The sequence below is a fragment of the Lutra lutra genome, chromosome 10, assembly GCF_902655055.1.
Source record: "Lutra lutra chromosome 10, mLutLut1.2, whole genome shotgun sequence".
NCBI lineage: Eukaryota > Metazoa > Chordata > Mammalia > Carnivora > Mustelidae > Lutra > Lutra lutra.
In genome coordinates, this window is record NC_062287.1 from 71,908,937 (window position 1) to 71,932,751 (window position 23,815).

A 23,815-nucleotide genomic window follows, 5' to 3' on the forward strand; every position below is an offset into this window, starting at 1 on the left:
CATGTATAATGAGAGGACAGGGAGAGACATAAAAATCATCTTTTTTTTTTTTAAGATTTTATTTATTTATTTGACAGACAGAGATCACAAGTAGGCAGAAAGGCAGGCAGAGAGAGAGGAGGAAGCAGGCTCCCGGCTGAGCAGAGAGCCCGATGCGGGGCTCGATCCCAGGACCCTGGGATCATGACTTGAGCCGAAGGCAGAGGCTTTAACCCACTGAGCCACCCAGGCGCCCCTAAAAATTATCTTAAATAAAAGCTTATCAGCGACAGCCAGATCCTTGATTAGGTTTTTTAAATTTATAATCCTATTAAAAATATTAATAGCACTAATTATTCAATTGACCTAAACATATTTCTTTCCCACACAATCTAAGATTCACAGCACATTTAAGAACAAAGAAACCAGATTCAAAATGAAAAACAGTTCTTTTACCTAATAAATTATATACTTACCATGAATTCTGTGTTATACTACTAAGTTTGAGAAGTTAGTAAGAAAAGACTATACCTGAGATACTTGGCCCTGGACTTTTGTAAACTGAGTTGTTCGAATATTTAAAGACTGGCTTCTTGTTACCGTTGCCCCAGAAGGAGATTTTCCATTCACCTTACTTTCAAGGTGACCACTTGTTGGTGATCGCTCTTCAAGAAGAACAGCATCCCAAGGATCCTCTGGTAGTAAACCTGGAATATTTTTCTCTTCTTCATGGTCTAATACCTCTACATTGTCCACCTTAGGTTTACTTAGGGGATCCAAGTCTAACCAGTCAAACTTACTTATATCTTCAGACTTTGGAGATACCTGCAGATTGTTGACTGTTGCTTTTGAATCTGTGATCTCCAAATCAGTCCTTGCTTTTCCATTTTTTAAAAATTCTGATGTACTGGCTATTTTGTCAAACAGCTTTGCCATGTCAGGACTGACTACTGGACGATAGACAGGTAAGCTTCCTTGTGGATGAAAGGGCGTGGCAGGTGTCAAAGGGTATGAAAAATATGGAGACTGTCCTGGGAAAGTTAAATATATAGGTTCTGTGGATGGAAAAGAAGGCATTCTTGGATTGAAGCCATTTTGGAATACAGTCTGTTTACTGCTATAAGTTGACTGATAAATAGAAGGTAAAGTGTAAGTGGAAGGCCCAGATAATCCAGGTGGCCACTGTCCTCTCTGAATAGTAGGTCTAAGATAGACCTGTGTTGAAAATGAAGGGCTCAGAACAGGAGTAACTGGCAAGACAGGTGTTTTCCTAGTTTCGAAACTGTCATCCAGCAATAGTTTCTCAAGTTCAGCTTGGGTGAGCTTTTCAACATCAATATCTACTGCTCTTTTTTGGGTATCAGATTCAGGAAACACCATGAGATCATAATCCTGTTTGTTATAAACTTGTGCTTTTTGTCTGGTGTTGCTTGACAACTCAAAGCCTCTCTGATTATCAGTCACTCGTCTATCCTTTTGCAGTTTTGCTAAAGCTTCTGCTTCCATCTGTAATGCTTCTTCTTTGTCCACTTCTTTTGTTCTTGTTGGTTCCAAATGTGATGAACACTGTTTAAATCCATTATTGCTGGATATCTGAGCCATGTCCACTTAAAAGACCAAACCTTCCCTAATCTATTTTTTCTTGTAGCTTCCAAGATGGCAAGACCTATACATAAAAATAAACATAAACCTCAATTAGATTTTTTAAAACACAAGTAGACTTATTTTGTTTGTAACCTACCTCATATGATTTAGGATTTAAAGCCACTTACACATAAACATCCAAATAAAATAAAATGAACAGTTGTGGGACACCTGGGTGAAGGAACATTTTTAAAATATCTACATATTGCTGGGTTAAGGGATATGTTTAGTCATACATGACTTTACCTCATTCCCTGACCTAACAGGAAAGCTAGCACTGTAAATGAACTTAAGAACCTTTCATTTTAGGTGTCTCAGTGGCTGCTGTTAACCAATGGCACTTTCCGCAGGACTCTTGGCACAAAACAACTTAAGGGCTAGTCACATATTGCCAAGAGTTTGAACAGGGCTTACTGTTATACAAATAGCAAGTTAAAATGGTTTCAATCTTTTGCTATTTGTGAAATTACTCACAAGCCAATTAGCAACAAAAGTACTCAATATCTAATCAACAAAAGCAAGGAACTATTATCAAAACACATATGAAATACTGATTAAGGGGTTATAATATTCTACAACTATTAATGTACAGTGTAACACAGATCAGAAAAATAAGAGTATTAAAGCTACAAGAAGTTGCAATACTCCTCTCGAAGGTTAAATTACCGCTGAATTTGTCACAGTTTTGACCACACTTCTATTGGGTTATCTGAAGTTAAATCATTAGTTGTAATACTGGGGTATCTGGCTGGCTCAACTGGTGGAGTATGCAACTCTTGATCTCAGGGTTATGAGTCTAAGCCCCATACTGGGCACAGAGTTTAAGAAAAGAGTTATAATATTAAAATTCTTCCTTTTTAAATTGCTAAAATATTTATTCATAAGCTACAAGAAATAGTTTATTAAACGATCTCATCAGTTAGTTCATAAAAATTCGTAGTCTTCTACTTAAGATAAGTTCAGATCAAAATTACTGTATGAAGCAAAATGACCAGTTAAAGGGTTAGTTAGCTGCTGTGTAACAGACACATTTCTTTTCTTATCAATACGAATCAGGGATTAATTATGGGTCTGGAGTCCCATCCCCTTGATTTATGAAGCTGTAAGAACTTGGGGAAGTGAAAACTTTACCGCATGCCTTAGTTTCCTAACTTTTTAAAAACAATATTTTATTTATTTATTTCAAAGACAGAGATCACAAGTAGGCAGAGAGGCAGGCAGATAGAGAGAGGGGAAGAAGCAGGCTCCCCGCTGAGCAGAGAGCCTGATTCGGGGCTTGATCCCAGGGCCCTGGGATCATGATCTGAGTGGAAGGCAGAGGCTTTAATGCCCCAGTTTCCTAACTTTTAAAATGAGAAAGTATCTATCTCCTAAATTAGAAGGATTAAATGAAACAATGCAACTGAAAAGTGCTTATCATTGGCCTTGAGCATAAGCATTAAATAAATCACATCTATTATTAATCTAAACGGATTTGAGATTCACCTAGTTTGAACACCTAGAAATCAAGGGAGTGGGGCGCCTGGTGGCGCAGTGGGTTAAAGCCTCTGCTTTCAGCTAAGGTCAAGATCCCAGGGTCTTGGGATGGAGCCCCACATCGGGTTCTCTGCTCGGCAGGGAGCCTGCTTCCCATCCCCCTCTCTCTGCCTGCCTCTCTGTCTACTTGTGATCTCTGCCTGTCATTAAAAAAAAAAAAAAAAAAATCAAGGGAGCTTCTACTTACATCCTTTTTCTAGCACAGTGCTTGTCTATAGTATATACAAAATAAAAGTTTAATGATAGGAGGTAAGGAAACACTCAAAGTGATTTCAGATTAATGTAAAACAAATGAAATCCTAAATGCTGAGGTAACACTAAATGAAAAAATTACTAGTGATTAGGACATAAATAGATGTTCAAGGAAGACATCCTTTGCAAGTCTTTTTATACAACTATAGTTGAACTTCTGAGGCATTTCATTGAAAAGCTTTTCCATATTTTTCCCTTCTGTGGTAGACTGCAAAACCAGGCACAATGTACACTTAAATTTGTATACTTCATTGTACGCAAACTATCTCATCTCAAGAAAAACTGTAAACAGATACTTTTACTAAATATATACAGACTACGTAGAGGAAAAAACTGACATCTACTATTTACTCTGAAATTCAACAAAAAAATAATATAAGTTAATTAACTGAGAGAGGGATAGACAGATAAACATGTGCTAAAGCAAGTACAGGAAAATATTAATAGAACAATCTAGTTGGTAAGCATATGGGTATTCACTTTGAAATCCTTTCAACCTGGCAGCATGACTGAAAATTTTCACAAAATGTTGGATGGGGAAGAAGAGGTACAAATTCCTCCCACTCCAGCACAGACTTCCCCTTTATAAAGTTACTTCGCTTCTCCTCCCATAAAGGGTGGGAGTCTAGTTCTCTGTGTGACTTGCTTTGTCCAATACAATACAAAAGAAGTGACACTGTGGGAGTTCCAAGTTCATGAGAGCCTGACTGCTTCAGCTCTTCCTTTTTTCAGTACAGCCACTGCCATGGGAACGCTCACAGACGATGAGAGAGCACTAGGAGAAAAAGGTCCAGCCAACAGTCATCACCAACCAGCAAATATGAGCAAAGCCACCACCTTAGACCATTCATCCACAGTCCGAATGGCCACATCCACATTACTGACCCAAGACAAGACAGCAGAAAAAACCACTTACCCTGAGTTCAAGCCAAACTGCTAACCCAAAAAATCATTTTGGAATGAATGGCTTAGTATATAGCAACAGATAACTGGTCAATCTTTCCTTCTCACTTTCAGAAAGCAGAAGCCAATTACCAATTTAACAGCAAATTTCCGTCTTAACTTTTCACAGCCACCACTACCACCTTCCTTCAAGTATCCTCAGAGAATGAACAGTTCCCTTTCCCTTCCTAAGCCCTTTCCTTTTATATCCTTAATCCCACTGAATTCCCCTACTTATCAGTGATTGCCTCCTTTGCATTATTTTCTCTTATTTGCTTCTGCTCCTCTGCCATAAAAATGCTCATTTTATACACACTGAGGTGGAAAAAAATCTTAACATTCCTCTTTAGACTCCAGTAGCTTTCATTTTAATATTCTTTTTTCACTGCCAAAATTCTCAAGTGAGTGACCTAGAAAGTCCTTTCTTTACTCATTCTGCCTTGGAAAAATTATAATTGTCCTTCAGGGCCCAGTGCAAATACAGACACCTGAAACTTTTCTTAAGCAGCTCCTCTTAGAAACTATCTTTTCAGCTCATATAAAACTTCTATCTTAATTTTCATAGACTTTATGCTGTTTTTGCCTCATCAATATCCTTTCTTCTGATAAAAGAAATTATAACTTCCTTTTTGCAATCCTCATCTCTGTTTTGTTCCATCTAGTTCAAATAGGGCTCGAACATCCTTAGTCCTCCCACCCACAACCACATCAGAGGACCCGTCTGGCCAATTAGAGTTAATCCCAAGACTTCTGAAACTATTTGGAAAGGAAGCCTATCATTGAAGCTGCTAAATTTATGGGATTTAAGTCTGGCATCACTGTGGCCATCTTTGCCACTACTCACTGAAGGAGATGCTGCCCGAGAACAGATTCAAACCAGAAGAGAGCAAAGCTAGGATAAATAAAATGGAATAGATTCTGGATATTACAGGGACGCCTGGGTGGCTCAGTTGGTAAAGCAGCTGCCTTTGGCTCAGGTCATGATCCCAGTGTCCTGGGATCGAGTCCCACATCGGGCTCCTTGCTCGGCAGGGAGCCTGCTTCTCCCTCTGACTCTGCCTGTCACTCTGTCTGCCTGTGCTTGCTCTCACTCTCTCTGACAAATTTTTAAAAATCTTAAAAAAAAAAAAAAAAAGATTCTGGATATTACATTAAGTGTCGGGATCCAATCCATGTCCAAGACCAGTCTTTTCATTTATGTAAGCCAATAAATTCCTCTGCTTAAGCTGGTTTAAAATTACTTTCTCCCATAATAACTAAAAACCTCTTTACACAGAATCTGTAACCTGTATGTCTACCCAATAGTATTGAATAAGCTTAAGTGCAGAGACCTACTATGTAGCTTTCTTCCCTACATTTAAAAGCACCCAGCTTAATAAATATGATTTATTAATTTAATGAACATGTGGGGGTTTTTTTTTTTAAAGATTTTTTATTTATTTATTTGACAACAAGTAGGCAGGGAGGCAGGCAGAGGAAGAGGGGGAAGCTGGCTCCCTGCCGAGCAGAGAGCCTGATGCGGGGCTCCATCCCAGCACCCGGAGATCATGACCCGAGCTGAAGACAGAGGCCCAACCCATTGAGCCACCGAGGTGCCCCTAATGAACATGTGTTTTAAAGAAGGGAGTAAGAGCTATCAGACAGCTTTGAAGAAGAGATTTCAGATGGCACATGACTGGAATATATGGGAGAAATTAAGTTCAACTGCCTGTTACTGAATACCACAACATGGTCTATTTTTCACAAAATCAGATGAATTAGAACAAAACAACATTTTGCAAAGGGAAGCAGATACTGAACTGCAATTCACCTTCCACAGGCATATTGGTAATTTATTTAACCATTTTCCTGGCCACCATATTTGGTAATGATAGGACATTGTTCTGAAAGAGAGAATCAGGATTTTTTTAAGTGAGCTTGAGATCGTTTACTCAAAAGAGAGCACACTTATTCCAAATATTTCATACTAATGTTACCTTTTATTTACTGACAAAGGTATAAAATAGTTTGAAAAATATTTTAACAGTGAATATGGCATTTTTTCACATCAATTTATTTGCTTGCCCTATCCCCAGTATCAACCCCAAGCAGTATTTGCTCAAGTAAATTCAACTCTAAGTAGTAAAAGTAAGCTATTAATGGCTGATTTACCATATTTTAGCTTTCCAAAAGATTATCATGCATGTATACTCAAACGGTAATAAAGGACTTAAAAGGTTGTCCAAAAGTAACCCAGTGCTTCAGCTATTTTTTCTGAGGCTGCCACAGTGACATGCTCCATTAATTTTTTAAAACAAAACATCATTTGATGACAAACATTTAGCAGGAAACAATTTTGCACATGCTAATTCAAAATGCAAGCTTAAATACTAATGTTCTCCTAATTCAAGCTGGAAAAGACAATATAACTAGTTTCTGAATGATGACTGTATACCATCTGCCAAAATTTCCCAACACTAACCCAGTGATAATCACAAGGCTGTAGCTACTTTAAATTCTTCAAAAGAGGGCAATTAAACTCTTCAGTTAAACTTTGGGATACCATTTGCAGACCCAAAAGAATTAATTTAAAAGCTCTTGGCTTCTTTGGTAGACATTCATTTAAAATTTAAATTTAAATCTCAGAAATAAGAAATAAAACAAGCCAGTACTGCTACCCATCTAAATACTTTGTGACCTTGAAATTAAAGATAAGTAAAAAAAAATAGAGAAAAAATCATTTGAGTTGAACAATGAAAATATTTCTCATCTAAAATGAAAATGAGGGGCGCGTGGGTGGCTCAGTCAATTAAGTATCTGCCTTCTGCTCAGGTCGTGATCCCAGGGTCCTGGGATCCAGTTCTGCATTGAGCTCTCTGCTCAGCAGGGTGCTTCTCCCTCTTCCTCTGCCTGCTTCTCACCCCTGCTTGCGCTCATGCCTGCACGCTTTCTTGCTCTGAGTCAAATAAATAAAATCTTAAATAATAATAACTTAAAAAAAAATAAAATGAAAATGAATCTCAAAGAAAATTAAATAATGGCACCCCTATGGAACTGAATAGTATGCCACCATTAAAAATAAAATTATTGGGGTGCCTGGTTGGTTCAGTGGGTTAAAGCCTCTGCCTTCCGTCATGATCTCAGGGTCCTGGGATTGAGCCCCCGCATCCGCATCCGGCTCTTTGCTCGGCAGGGAGCCTGCCCCCCCCCACCTCTCTCTGCCTGCCTCTCTGCCTGTGATCTCTGTCAAATAAATGAATAAAATCTTTAAAAAAAAAAATAAATAAATAACACTACAGTAACCATGGAAAATATTTAAAACTGTAGCAAATATCTACATATCTCTATCTATACATAAATCTATAGACATACACCAATATACGTTGTTTGCATAGAGATATGTAGACACTAAGTGCCAAAAACACTGCTTAAAGCAATGTATTAACTAATTTAATCCTCATAAATTAAGTAGCTACTATTATCTCCAGTATACAAACAAAAAAACTTCATACAAATTATATAATCTGCCCAAGTTCATAGTAGTTAGCAAATGGTGAGAGAACTCAAATCCAGGCACTGCTAATTTACTATATTTTTATGTTAACAGTTACCTAGAATAAGTGTCTAAACATACCTTATCCTTCATAAATACCAACTTTCTTCCTCAAGGCTAGTTACCTCATTCTGCATTAATAAATTTTATTGTTTAATTCTATCATGAAGCAATTAATGCTATTTAGTTATAACATGTGCCAATTTATTAGTTAATTTATTATCACATGACTAGCAAATTTATCATTTCTTTGAGAGCATGAATTCGGATTTTATTCATCCTCTTCTACTCTCCTGTAGTTGAATGAATGCCTCCATGACTAGGAACTTAAGACCCCGTTCTTTTTATCAAAGAGAAGCTCAAATTCTGCAACAAGCAAAGAAATAAAAAAAACAGATTAAAACTTATTAATGAGGCAACTAAATTTGGGACACCTGAGTAGCTCAGTTAAATGTCTACCTTCGGCCCCGGTTTTGATCCCAGGGTCCTGGATTTAGCTGGGAGCCTGCTTCGCCCTCTGCCTAACGCTCCCCCTGCTCATGTTCTCAGACAAATAAATAAATAAAATCTTGAAAAAACAAAAAAACTGGGGCGCCTGGGTGGCTCAGTGGGTTGGGCCGCTGCCTTCGGCTCGGGTCCTGGTCTCGGGGTCCTGGGATCGAGCCCCGCATCGGGCTCTCTGCTCGGCGGGGAGCCTGCTTCCTCCTCTCTCTCTGCCTGCCTCTCTGCCTGCTTGTGATCTCTCTGTCAAATAAATAAATAAAATCTTAAAAAAAAAAAAACAAAACTAAAAGTGAAAAATCATGTGGTTGAGTTTAGAATAAACAAGTGGTGGCATAAAAAAATTATCTTGGAAACTAGGAGGGGAGACGGCAACAGAAAACTAAAAATAGGAGAGGAGAGGGTGCCTGGCTGACTTAGTGGAGTGTGTGACTCCTGATCTCAGTCAGGATTGTGAGTTTGACCCCCATGCTGGGTATAGAGATTACTTAAAAAAGTAGAACTCTTAAATAAAATAAAAATAGGAGAGAAGCGTCATCTGTTCTAAAAGGAAGAACTCCAGTAGACAAGATAACATTCTCGAACTATCTCTATGATTCATGGAGGAAAAAAATTCATCTGACAAAAGTAATCAAGTACTTTGGTAATAGGCATTATACAACTTTGTCAAAAAGATTAAATGGATGAATGTCCTGGTGTTTGTTGGGTGAGATTAGGTTAGCATTATTCAATGGGAATGGAATGCATGCCACATACCGAATTTAAAAATTTTTACAACTACATTAACGGAAAGAAGCAAACAAAATTATTAATATTTTATGTAATCCAATATATTCAAAATACTGTCATTTCAATAGGTAACCAATATAAAAATATGAATGGGACATTTTACCTTTTTTTTTTTTTTTTTTAAAGATTTTATTTATTTATTTGACAGAGAGAGATTACAAGCAGATGGAGAGGCAGGCAGAGAAAGAGAGAGAGGGAAGCAGGCTCCCTGCCAAGCAGAGAGCCCAATGCAGGGCTCGATCCCAGGACCCTGAGATCATGACCTGAGCCGAAGGCAGCGGCTTAACCCACTGAGCCACCCAAGCGCCCTTTACCTTCTTTTTTATATTAAGTCTTCAAAACGTGGTATATATTTTACACTTACACATTTCAACTTAGACTCGCCATATTTCAAGTGCTCAAAAGCTAAAGGTGGCGAGTAGACAACTTATGGACAGAATTTAAAAGGAAAGGAACAAAAAGCATGGTGAAGGAGCATCATTAATTTCTGGAGAGGAAGGAAAAATTTATTTTCCCAAGGGAAGTCATCCCTTCCCTCAACTCAATAAAATATCTCCAATGTCTATTAGTTAATTTTCAGGGGAAGAAAAATTTTAAGTTCCCTAGATAACATACAGCCTTTTAACTAAGGTCTGTCTTAACCATTATGAATAAGTTTTGTATTTTTAAAGTATACAATTTCTAATTGTTCTACAATTAACAAACTGTTAACATTTCATAGATAAATTTCATTTCATAGATAAATCAACCAAACAGGATTACAAAATTACAAAAAGGTTAACTTATTTAAATGTAGGGGAAAAAAAATCATAAAGCCAAACTATCCCAGGGAATTCCTAGTTAACCTCAGTATAAAGAAGGCCATCCCAATATGATTTAAAGCCAGGAAGAGAATATTCAAATATGTATTTATTTTTTTTAACTTATTTTTGGTAAACAAGCACTACATAATTTATTCACTTCTTCAATAAATATTCATTATTGGGTGTATACTAGATGCTGAAAGCAAAAAAAAAAAAAAAACAAAAAAAACAACCATTGGGGTGCCTGGCTGGCTAAGTCAGAAGAGCACATAGCTCTTGATCTCATGGTCCTAGGGCAGGAGTGACAGACTGGGTGTAGAGATTACTAAAATAAATAAACTTAAAAAAAATTAACTATTAAAAATATCAATGAAAAAACTATAAACATGGGGCGGCCTGGATGGCTCAGCAGGTTAAGTGTCTGCCTTCAGCTCCCTCAGGTCATGATCGCGGGTTTCTGGGACAGAGCCCACACAGGGCTCCCACCACAGTGGGGTGATTGCTTCTCAGGATGCCTCTGACAATCCCCACTCATGCTCTCTCTCTCTGGAATAAATAAAATCTTTAAAATAAACAAAAGTTATACTAAACCTAATATACCAAACTGATTAACACATGCACAGAGAAAAAAAAATATTCATCATACTAAACCTTGTAAGATACAGTAAGGAGATATAGGAAAATTTACAGCATCTTTTTGAAGATTTTATTTATTTGACAGAGAGAGATCATAAGTAGGCAGAGAGGCAGGCAGAGGGAGAGAGGGGGAAGCAGGCTCCCTGCTGAGCAGAGAGCCTGATGCGGGGCTTGATCCCAGGACCCTGGGATCATGACCTGAGCTAAAGGCAGAGCTTTAACCTACTGAGCCACCCAGGAGCCCCTTACACCATTTTTTTAAAAAAAAAGATTTCTTTCTTTATTTGACAGTGAGAGGGAAAGAGTGAGAACACAAGTAGGGCGAGTGGGAGGCAGAGGGAGAGGGAGAAGCAGGCTCCTCGCTGAGTAGGGAGCCTGGGCTCGATCCTAGGACCCCGGGATCATGACCTGAGCCGAAGGCAGAGGCTTCAACCCACTGAGCCACCCAGGTGCCCCAATTACAAACCAATCTTACTCATGAAATACAAAATACAGGGGCCCCGCATCGGGCTCTCTGCTCAGCAGTGAGCCTGCTTCCTCCTCTCTCTGCCTGCCTCTCTGCCTACTTGTGATCTCTCTCTCTCTCTCTCTCTCTGTCAAATAAATGAATAAAATTAAAAAAAAAAAAACTGCTGATTTGAAATACAAAATACAAAAAGTCCTAAACAAAATAGCAAACCAAACTTAGCTGTAAATACAAAATGCAATTTACCACATCAATAAAGAATTAAAACAGAAAAAGCATATGTTCATCTCAATAGATATTCTTAGCCAACTATGAACAGAAGGGAAGTTCCTTATTTGACCATGAGTAGCAACAAAAATCGTATCTAATGATGAAACCCTGAAAGCTTTCCCTTTGACCATGAACAAAAACCAGGATGCCCACCACCACTTCAATGCAACACTTTACAGACTACTAGACAGCACAGAAAAGGAAAATGTAGGATCAAATAGGAAGAAACAAAGTATTATTCCGAGATAGAGTAAAAATTCCAAAGAATATGTAGGTAACAGCAATGCTAGATTTTAGCAAGATTATTGGAAATGATACTAATATATAAAAAATCAATTGTATTTCTATATATCCATCATAGTTAGACAAGGCAATTTTCAAACCGATTATATTTACAGTAACACACACAGAACCCACTAACTAGCAGTACATATAACAAGTTGTGGGGGAAAATTATAAAACTTTACTGACAAATACTAGGATTATCTGAATGTAAGGGATAGTTTTCCATGTTCAGAAGCTTGAAAACTTAATTTTGTGAAGATTCCACTTCTCCTGAAATAGATATATAGGCTTGATGAAATCCCATTCAAAATTCAATAGCTTTTAAAATAAAATTTGACAAGGTGATTCTAAAATTTATTCAGTAACCAAAATGACCAGAAGAGCCAAAACCCTCTTGAAAAAGAACAAGGTGGGAAGATTTGCTCTACTGAATAAAGATTATAAAAGTAATTTTATTAAAGATAATATGGTATTTATGCAGGAAGAGAAAAATCTAATAAAGAATAGGCTAAGAGGTCAAAAACAGAAACACACCTGCACAGACACCTGACTGAAGACAAGTGGCATATCAGAGCCCAGGGAAAGAACGGTCTTTTCAATAAATGAAGCTAGAACAAATGAAGGGATATGAAACAGAGTCCTACTTCCCTCCTTAAGCAAAAATCAACTCAAGGCAAACCAAACGTCTAAATGTAAAAGGAAAAACTAGAATCAGAGAAGGGAAAAATTTCTTAAACGAGACAGAAAGCACTAACCATAAGAGGAAAAAAAAAAAAAACTGGACTATAATCCACAACTTTTATCAAAACACACCAAAGAGGATGACAAAAACAAGCCACAAGAAAGGAAGAGATCTTTAACACATAACCAAAGGACTCAAATCCTAGATTACTAACTTGTACAAATTAAAAAGAAAATCCTAAGAACCTTCGAGTAACATTGCCCACAATAGTCCAAAGTAGAACCGAACCTGGAAGTAGTCATTAGCTCAGTCTTCAGTTCTCTCTCATCTCCAGAAGTCAGGGGATGAAACTGAAAGTTCCAATCCTCTGAACATGCCTCAGCCTCTGGTGACCAGCCCCATCCTGAAACTACCTAGGGATCTCTGACACTATTAACCTCATTAGCATACAAAAGAAACTCTAGAAATTCCAACAGCTTTAGGAATTCCATGAGAGGAACCAGAACAAAAACCAAATATTTATTTTTTATTATATCACAGTTCATTCAGTGGAAATCTATATAGTAATGCCAATGAACTACAGCTACAAGAAAAAATGAGTAAAATGTAGAAACATGACAAGCACATGGACACACAAAAATACATACAATGAGGGGTGCCTGGGTGGCTCAGTGGATTAAAGCCTCTGCCTTCAGCTCAGCTCATGATCCCAGGGTCCTGGGATGGAGCCCAGCATCAGGCTCTCTGCTCAGCAGGGAGCCTGCTTCCTCCTCTCTCTCTGCCTCCTTCTCTGCCTACTTGTGATCTCTAATAAATAAATAAAATCTTTAAAAAAAAATACATACAATGATTCCAGTCACATAAATTTCAAAAACATGAAAAACTATATTGTTTAAGAATGCTTACATTAAAAAAAAAAGAATGCTTACATAATGGTAAAACTGAAGAAAAGGAAAGGACTCTCAAAAGTTAGGATAGTGGTTACTCATGGAGGGAGGCAGAGATTCATGACCAAGGGTAAGTATATTAGGGACTTCTGGAATACAAGCAATGTTCTAGTTCATTACCTACTGACTGGTTATACAGGTGTTTTTTTTACAATTACTTGTTAAATAATCATATATGCTTTATGCACTTTTCTGTGCATTATTTCATAATAAAATAACCTACTTCTCATATATTTTAAATTTAAGTAGCTTAAATATTTTCATATATTATACATGGTATGTGAAAATTAAACTAACTATAATTAATAGTATGTGGGGGGGGCTTAAAATTAACATGTGGCAAATTATATGAACACAAGAAGCTCAACTTTTTAACATCATAAAAAATATAAATAAGAGCAATATTACCCCTTTTTATTTGCCAATCCTTAGGCTAAATTAAGGACACTACTCTCATTAAGGGATACAAAGAAAGGGTAATTAAGACTGCAAAAGAAAACAACAAAACAAATTACCGTTTCCCAAATTTTCACCATCTGTGAATCACTTAACAGGCACTGCACATAACATGATTTATGTTAAAAAAAACTTCACTGCATTTTAAAATACACTACAATATTTAAAGATAGATACTATCAGCAAGAGAGAGGACTGCACACTCTCATCATTGTATGTTATATCCAGCAAATTTATTTTACTTTAATTGAATTAGAAAATCCTAATTTAATTATAGCTTGTCAGGAATGCAGCAATGTTTGATGGTAACTCTATCAGAAAGTTACTGATATGTACATACAATCTTATAGGCTCCACTTTCAACTATTTCTTGAATCTGAGCATTTTTTCTATATATTCCTACTACCATCCTAGGCCAACCATCATCTGTTGCCTGGATTATTGGAATAAATACCCAATCTGTTTCTGCCAACCCTCCACCCTCCACCTTCAGATCACTCTCAACACTGCAGCCAGAATGATATTGAAAAACTAGATCTTTCCACTCAGACCTTTCAACAGTTCCTATCTCACTCAGAGGAAAAAAAGGTAAAATCCTTACAACAGCCTACCAGGCACTCTAATATCTTGTCCCCCTATTACTTCTGTAATTCTCCTCTGTGCTACTATCCCAACTAACCGCCTTGTTATTCCTCAAATACATTATACTTCTCGCTCAGAGCCTTTGCTCTTCTGTTCCCTCTAGACTATTCTGCCCCTGGATAGCTGAATGGCATACCCTCTCACCTTCAAGTGTTCCCTGAGAAGGTGATATCTGAGTTAAGTCCTCCCTGATAATCAAGATAAAACTGCAACTTTCTCTAACTCCACTGTTCATACACTTTGCTTTTTCCTTAGCATTTAGTACCATCCAGCATACTATAGATTTTTAAAAAGATTTTATTTATTCGACACAGAGAGAGAGAGAGAGATCACAAGTAGGCAGAGTGGCAGGCAGAGAGAAGGGGAAGCAGGCTTCCTGCTGAGCTGAGAGCCCGATGTGAGGCTCTATCCCAGGGCCCTGAGATCATGACCTGAGCCGAAGGCAGAGGCTTAACCCACTGAGCCATCCAGGTGCCCCCAGCATACTATAGATTTTACTTACATATTTTGTTGTCTAGCTTTTCCCCCTCTAGACTATAAATTTCATGGAGCTAGGATTTATCTGTTAGGCTTACTCTTATATGCCCAGCGCCTAGAACAATCCTAGAACAAGCAAGCTCACATTCAGATGTTTGTTAACAAATAAATGAAATTTAATCTAATATGCTCCCGATTAGGAAGCAATTCTTCATTGTAGAGTGCTTCTGGTGCTCTGTAAGATACTTAAAATTACACAGAAATATCTTACTCAAAGTGAGTATTTTAAACTAAGAGATACCATAGATTTTTAACCCACTCTTGTTGCATTCGTTTTCATTTAAAGTATTTTGAAGTCATCTTAAAAGTGCCAAATTATAAACCACTAATTTCTTTCTCTGGGGGAATAAAATTATGTGCATTATTCTCAGAACTGTTCTTCAGAGCCACAAGGTCCTTCCTTGTCAGACCAAAACATACTACTATTTTGAAGTACTTGTGGAAAATATAGTTCACATCTGCCTGTCGATTAGAAATAGAGGCCTTGGATACAACAGAGCAATTTCGCTAGAGATTGAATCTTGAGGTGTTACCTATATAAAATTAAAGACCTGAAGTCATGAAAGTAGTTGTAATTGCCCTGGGAGAATGTGTTAAGTGAAGCGAATAAAAGAAACAAGGAGGAAATCATAAGGGCCACTAATACTTACACAGGAAACAAAAGGTCAGAGGAACATAATAGGTATGAAAAATGGTATCAGAGAAGGGAATGCAGTGTCCTAAGAAGAATGTGATTAGTAGTGTCAGAAACTACAGAGAGGTGACACAGGATAAGGGTTGAAAAAGAAAAAAGAAAACCCTCAAAATCTAAGAGCTTGTTTGTGATTATTTTAATAGTTTCATTAGATACAATTAACTTATAAAATTCACCCATTTAAAGCATACAATTCAGTTGTTTCCATATATTCAGAACTGTGCAACCATCACCACTACCAAACTGCAGAACATGTTCATCATCCCAAAGAAACACTTTACCCATTAGCAGTCCCTCCTCATTTCTCCATCCCACAGACTGTCAGCTGTGATTTTTTCTTAAGAGAACAATTTGGAGAAGCGCAGAAAACTAAAAAAGTAAGGAATTACAAGTAGCAAAGACATATTATTCTTTCTATTCTTTCAATTCATTTACAGTAAAAGGAACTCAGACAGGAGGTACCAGGAATGGCTGTTTAAAATGGTTTAAAAAGGGGCGCCTGGGTGGCTCAGTGGGTTAAGCCGCTGCCTTCGGCTCAGGTCATGATCCCAGGTCCTGGGTTCAAGCCCCACATCGGGCTTTCTGCTCAGCAGGGAGCCTGCTTCCTCCTCTCTCTCTGCCTGCCTCTCTGCTTACTTGTGATTTCTCTCTGTCAAATAAATAAATAAAATCTTTCAAAAAAAAAAAATGGTTTAAAAAGGCCTTCAATAGAGTAGATTGAAGACAAGAATTCAGGGAACAAAGAGTAATAGATATATAAAACTGGAGATTCAGACTAGCTTAAATATTGGGTACAGTTGGATATGAATCAGAAGCATGGATGAAGGGTCTTTTCTTAAAAAGGAGAAGACATCTTACAAAACAGAGGTGATAAAGGTAAGGAACTACTAGGTCAGTAACTAAAAATGGAGGACTGAGGGGAGCCAATGGTGGAAAGCAGATTTTCACTATCTAAAGTTTGGTAGAGTTTTAAATACTTCATCATTTGTAAGCTTTACTATTTTAAAAGGTAATAAAAATGTGACAAAGGGGGGCTCCTGGGTGGCAGTGGGTTAAAGCCTCTGCCTTTGGCTCAGGTCATGATCCCAGAGTCCTAGGATCGAGCCCCACATCGGGCTCTCTGCTCAGTGGGGAGCCTGCTTCCTCCTCTCTCTCTGCCTGCCTCTCCACCTACTTGTGATCTCTTTCTCTGTCAAATAAATAAATAAAATCTTAAAAAAAAATGTGACAGAGGGATTTTCCTGTTATTAGAATATACAGAGTGGCAAGAAACTGTCTCACTTCAACAATGAAAAGCAAGCTAAATAAGCTTTAAAAAAATACTTTTAAGAGACATCAGAGAGCAGAGGACACACATTAAAAACCCTAATGAAGGGGTGCCTAACTGACCAGGGGTGCCGCGTCAGTTAAGCATCTGCCTTTGGCTCAGGTTGTATCCCAGGGTTCTGGGTTTAAGCCCTTTGTCACGCTCCCTGCTCAGTGGGAAGCCTGCTTCTCCCTCTCCCTCTGCCCTTCTCCTCTACTTGTGCCCTCTCTCTCAAAAAGATAAATAAAATCTTAAAAAAACAAAAAAACCCTAATGAATTAAATTCCCAAAAGTGATAAACTTCTTATAGGAGAGGCAGATCCATTGTTATTCTCATCTCTGGTACAGAAGAGCAGGAAGAATGCACTGCAGACAGGGTTAAGGAAAAAACCGTTAAGACTTCTGATAAACACTTTTAACAGGCATGGGTAGGCTACCCTGACACATTAGAATTCTGAGGCATGGTGGAGGTAAATCTGAGTGTGAGTGGTCTAAAGCCCTGCATTAAGAATTATAAGGAGACCCAGGCATGGAACAAGTCTGCACCCATCCACCAAATATTTCCCTCAAGTCTTCACCAAATGCACAGGAAGCACACTGAAAGCTGGGGATAAGGCAGAAGAGCTGAAAGAGATCCCCTTTAAGTATGTGGGCCTCCCTGAAATATAAGGTAACCACCCAAGGGCTGGGCAGGTGAGCAAGGAGAAATCCACCTGAGGCATTCCAAGCTTTTAGCTACCAATGCCTGGGGATGGGGGCAAGAGAGCTGACAAAAAAGCCCTCAAAAGCATCCTAGGCCTTTATAAAAGATAGGTGCCCTCCAGTGGCTGGGCTAAGGGCAGCAAGGCAAAGATCTCCTGAGACACAGAAAGCCAAGAACAAAGAAAGCAGAGAACAAAGGGACTTCCCAGCAACTTAAAAAAAAAAAAGCTAGCAGCTAGGCTGCAAAACAAATCTCTAGAATCAAGTCAGTGCTCAGATCCCAAATCCTTCTGAAGAGAAACTCATTACTGCTACCCAAAGTACTTCAACCCAGAACGGAATCAAATTAAAGTTGCAACAAAGCACAGACCCATCTTATAAATCAGACTCTCTCAGTTTAGTGGCTTGACAGAATAAGGTACTTTTAAGTTGTGCTAATATATAATCAAAGATTATGAGATAAAGAAAATGTGACCTGAGGTGCCTGAGTGCCTCAGTCAGTTAAGGGTCTGCCTTCAGCTCCCGTCTTGATCCCAGGGTCCTGGATTAGAGCCCCATATCAGGCTTCCTGCTCAGCGGGGAGCCTGTTCCGCCCTCTTCCCTCTGCCTGCCACTCCCCCTGCTCATGCTCTGTCCAATAAATAAATAAAATCTTTTAAAAAAAGAAAGAAAATGTAACCCATGGTCAAACAAACAGTCAAAATAAACAGACACAGCAAAGGCCCAAATGCTGGAATTATCAAACAGGAACTTAGGGTAAAATTACTAATTAGGATGAAAATACTAAATGATCTAGCAGAAAAAATGAAGGAGATGCATGAAGGAAGGGGGGTGGCAGTTTCAGCAGAATGATACAAATTACAAAAAAGAATCAAACAGAAATACCAGAAAAATAAATCAGAAATGAAGAATTAATTAGATGGACTAAACAGCATTAGAAAAGACTGGTAAACTTGAAGACAAATCAATAGGAAATATCCAAACTATGAGAGAAAAAAAGGAGAAAGATAAATGGGCATGCCTGTTGGACAATTTCAAATGTTATAAACAGTTATAACTGGAGTCCCAGGAGAGGATAGAAAAGAATAAAACAGAAGAAATACTTGAAAAGAAAATGGCCAAGAACTTTCTGCAAGTGAAGAAAGACACCAACACAACAAATTAAGAAGCTTAGAAGCCCGTGGGTTCCTGGGTGGCTCAGTGGGTTAAGCCTCTGCCTTCGGCTCAGGTCATGATCTCAGGGTCCTGGAATCAGGCCCCACAAGCCCCACATAGGGCTCGCTGCTCAGCGGGGAGCCTGCTCCGCTCCCGCTCTCCCCCCCCCCCCCGCCTACTTGTGATCTGTCAAATAAATAAATAAAATCTTAAAAAAAAAAAAAAAGAAGAAGAAGAAGAAGAAGAAGTTTAGAAGCCCAAGCAGGATAAAAATATATTAGAGAATGAACTTCATGGGATCACAGAGTAATGTAAACAACTACTTGGAAAGAAGTGGTTTTGGTTCTTAATAATATTTGTGAAGTAAGGTCAAATGAATCTCATATACAGAGCCTAGTCCTAAAGAAACCTGGCAGGTTTCTACAATGACTTAAAGAATTTAAACCTTTTCTCCAAATTTAGATATGTTCGATATACAGCTATATTTCTAGTTTAAGGTATGACACAATCAAACTCTTATTTAGACCTGATTTTAGGGTATTAAGGAGGGCACATGTTGTGGTGAGCACTGGGTGTCATATGCAACTAATGCTTTGTTGAACACTACATCAAAAACTAATGATGATTTATACGTTGGCTAACTGAACATAATTTTAAAAATTAATTAAAAATTAAACCTAGTTTTACTCTGGATTTTTAGTGAAACTTTTTTTGGGGGGGGGGAATGTTTTCTGATAAAAATAACAAGCAGGGCACCTGGATGGCTCAGAGAGTTAAGTGTCTGCCTTCAGTTCAGGTCATGATCTTGGGATCCTGGGATCAAGCCCCACATCGGGCTCCCTGCTCAGGAAGGAGTCTGCTTTTCCTTCACTCCCTCTCACCCTCCCCCTCTCTCTTGCTCACTCTCCTTCCCTCTCAAATAAATCAGTAAAAAAAAATCTTTAAAAATTTAATAAGCTAAATCACCAAACTCAACTAGCACAAATAAAAATATTCTCTCAAAAATTCTAAAATCTACATCAGTATGAACTTTCTATAATTGAATATATATTTCCAAGGGGAAAACCACTAGTATATTCAATTATTAGGTGTGACAGGAAAGAAAAGGTGTGTATATCTCTAGTAATGTGAGCTTCACAATGTTCAATGATTTTTATTTGCTTTGTGGAAAAAAACCATAAGAAAAACCAAAATGGAAACCATGAGACCAATCAATAAATAACTGAAATAATCTAGAAAAGAACTAGTAACGACTTGAACTAGATTGGCAGCAAAGGAAAGAATGGGTTTCTTTAAATAAGCAAACAAAAACGTTAAATTTAGACAGTAAATGAAATGAGGGGGGAAAACAGTGATGTGATAAAGAATGGTTTACTTGTGGGGAGGGGGGATACTATTTTTAATGGTATGGTCAGGAAAAAGATGAAATTAGAGTGATAACTTGGACAAAAGGGGTGAGTCATGGGAAAAACCAAGAGCCTTCCTAAGCTTCACAAGTTTAAAGATGGATAAGCCTAGCCAGCTCCCACAATCTTTAACCTCCATACCACACTTTATAAGTACACTTTGTCCAAGTACTACATGCAATTAATAAGGGGCTTGATTCTCCCTGACAGTCATTCTACTACCTTAAGCTCTTAGGAGCAACATTCTACACATAAAAGATTCACAATGGGGCATTCATCAAGAATGCATTCTCTAACTGCATATATGTGTCACTGTCTGGGAGGGGAACATGACAGGGGGTGGGGGGGCGCAGGGAGAACAGTTACAAGAGAGATTCCTCTTGAAAAGACATTTTACTGACAAAGCAGTTTTCAATCTAACTCAGAAACCCAACAGTAGTACTGCTTTGTGAAGATAATTACTGAACCTTGAACTACTTTACTGTCCATTCATTTAACATGAATCATTAAATATACTCTGACATTACCCCAATTCCAACATGACAAATAACAGTAAGCTTTTGTGCTAAATGTTATGGTATATGACTCCATTTCCAACATAGCTTAAGACAGGAAAACATAAAACTGAGTTACAACTGAGAAACCCCAAAAAGAGAATAATGAAAAACTGACATTAATTATTTCTGGAATTTTCCCCCAAACTCCATAATTTCTATGGCTAACAAAATCTTGTTTTCAAATAACACAACTACATTAAACTGGTAGTTTTACAGAACAGTGATAACAAAGAAGAGAAAATGATGCAGTAGCAAGACTTGAGGCTCAAATAGCAGATCTCTTAGTAACTGTATAACCTTAAGCAAGTTACTTAATCTCCCTTTGTCTTGTTTTCTCATCTGTAAAAGATAGATTAGATCTGTGTTGTCAGGCTTAAATAAAATAACATATATAATGACTCGTTTATAAGAGATATCTAATAATACATATATGTATTACATCTTTCCAATTATTGGAACAATCATCAGTATATTCATACCACTAATAAAAGGTAGCTTACTGGGGTACCTGAGTGGTGCAGTTGGTTGAGTGACTGGTTTCAGCTCAAGTTGTGATCTCAAGGTCGTTGAGATGGAGACCCACTTCCCTTGCACTGGGCTCCTGGCTCACCGTGGAGCCTGCTTGAGATTCTCTCCCTCTTATGCTCACTCTCTAAAATAAATCAATCTTGGGGTGCCTGGGTAGCTCAGTCAGTTAAGCATCTACCTTTGGCTCAGGTCATGATCCCAGAGTCCTGGAATCCAGCTCCATATCGTGCTCCCTGCTCAGGGGGGAGTCTGCTTCTCCCTCTCCCTCTCCCCTTCCTCATTGCTCATGCTTTTTCACACTCTCTCAAATAAAGAGAATCTTTCAAAAAAGAACCAAATAAATAAAATAAATCTTTTAAAAAAGCAGCTTATCACCAATAATCTCATGGAAAGATGTTCAATATCATTAATCATTAAGGAAATGCAAACCAAAACCACAATGAGATACCACTTCATATCTACTAGAATGGCTAAAATTTTTAAAATGGAAAGTAAGTGTTGATAAGGTGCAGCCACTTTGGAAAACACTTTGGTGTTTCCTCAATAAATTAAACATAGAATTTCCATATGACCCAGCAATTCCACTCCTAGATATATACACCCAAAAGCATTAAAACAGAGTTAACTGGGGCGCCTGGGTGGCTCAGTGGGTTAAGCCGCTGCCTTCGGCTCAGGTCATGATCCCAGGTCCTGGGTTCGAGCCCCACATCAGGCTTTCTGCTCAGCAGGGAGCCTGCTTCCTCCTCTCTCTCTGCCTGCCTCTCTGCTTACTTGTGATTTCTCTCTGTCAAATAAATAAATAAAATCTTTCAAAAAAAAAAAAGAGTTAACTGTACACTAATGCTCACAGCAGTACTTAACAATAGCTAAAAGGTAGCAGCAGCCCAACTGCCCATTAAAAAAATAGATATACAATATGTGGTGTCTTATTGAATCTCAAAAGCATTCCGCCAAGGGAAAGAAATCAGACTCAAAGGCTAGGGCACCTGGCTGGCTCAGTCAGAAAAGCATGTGACTCTTGATCTTGGGTTGTGAGTTCAAACCCCATGTTTAGTGTATATTACTGAAACAAAAGCACCTTAAAAAATAAAAAATGGAGAAGGATGACTTCCTCTGAGTTGAGATGACCATTTGTTTAAAAAAAAAAAAAAAAGTCTGAATACATCCTATGATACCAACTTATATGACATTCTGGGAGGGTAAAACTATAGGAATAAAAATCAGCTGCCTGGAGGTAAGTGAAAGAGACTGATTACAAAGGAGAATAAGGATACTTCTGGAGTGACAGAAATATTCTGTATCTTAAATGTGGTGGTGGCAATTAAAGGCTATCACTATCTCTTCAACTTCTAGAGCTAATACCTAAAACAAATGAATTTTTCTATAAGTAAATTATATCTCAATAAATCTGATTTAAAAAAAAAAAAAACAACTCTACATACTTACAGGGTCATGTCATACATTTCAATACAGGCAGAATTCCAGTCTGATAAATGTCATTATGCAATCCAGGCTACATTCCCTGGAGCCAAAGACCACCTTTTCCCAACTCAGCACTGTAGTCTAAAAGATACGTACACAGTGAACTAGAAATATAGGTCAGAACAGTTATAAATCACATTATAAACACATATAAAGGGACTTAATAAATAACTCGGTTATGGATACTCAATAGCAATATGGTTTTGTTTATAGGTATAACTGGGTCTCCTTCAGAGCTTAACTTGGGGGAAAATACATCTTCACATAATTCTCTAAACTGCAAATAAAACATCTGAAAAGATGTTTTCCTGTTTCCTAATTAGACAGGTGTTTTTTCTGTGTCTATCACTCCAACATCCACATTCTTTTCCCACCAGAAGGCAAAGTACCTGCACTGATTTCCCTTTAGAAAAAAGAAAAAAAAAAAAGATTTTATTTATTTGACAGAGAGATCACAAGTAGGCAGAGATGCAAGGGGGAGGCAGGGAGCAGAGAGCCAAATGTGGGGCTGGATCCCAGGACCCTGAGATCATCACCTGAGCAGAAGGCAGAGGCTTAACCCACTGAGTCACCCAGGAGCCCCTGATATCCCTTTTATTGTCTCCTCTCATTTTCCCTTTTGTCTTTGCTTTTCCTTCTCATTCCACAGAACTTCATTAGTTTTTTTTTTTTTAAGCAGGCTCCACACCCAAAATGGGGCTCAAACTCACACCAAGATCAAGAGTCACAGCTCTGCCGACTTAGCCAGCCAGTCCCCATAATAGAACTTTAATATTTAATGTCTCCCTGCCTCCACCGATATTTTCTGAATATAAGCCACCAAGTTCTGTTTTTATAGGAAAATACTTAAAAAAAAAAGCCTATTTCAATTAAAATTTCCCATAGTGCAAATTTTTTTAGCCAATATTCCTAACACTGCCTATTCCCTTCTCTTCTCATAGTCAAATTCCTTATCAAACCCCTACTCATTTCACAACAGGAACTAACACTACTCTGCTGTTTAGAGTCTCCAACTTCTTCAGTTCTCTTAACCATGTCCTCTGTGCTAATCAAGCCACAAATTCACAGCCTGTGCTAAGATTTCCT

The 23,815-nt window shown here is 38.0% G+C and overlaps 1 protein-coding gene across 4 annotated transcripts in view; it reads right to left on the bottom strand.

The window, feature by feature from the left end:
• The window catches only part of PIK3C2A (phosphatidylinositol-4-phosphate 3-kinase catalytic subunit type 2 alpha), a 104,475-nt gene that overhangs the window by 77,096 nt on the left and 3,564 nt on the right, over positions 1-23,815 (bottom strand). For all 4 annotated transcript variants that reach the window (XM_047690447.1, XM_047690444.1, XM_047690445.1 and 1 more), the window contains exon 2: positions 511-1,645. In XM_047690447.1, coding sequence (XP_047546403.1) covers positions 511-1,581 — 1,071 coding nt within the window. In that variant the 5' untranslated portion in view covers positions 1,582-1,645. The remainder of the gene's footprint in view (positions 1-510; positions 1,646-23,815) is intronic.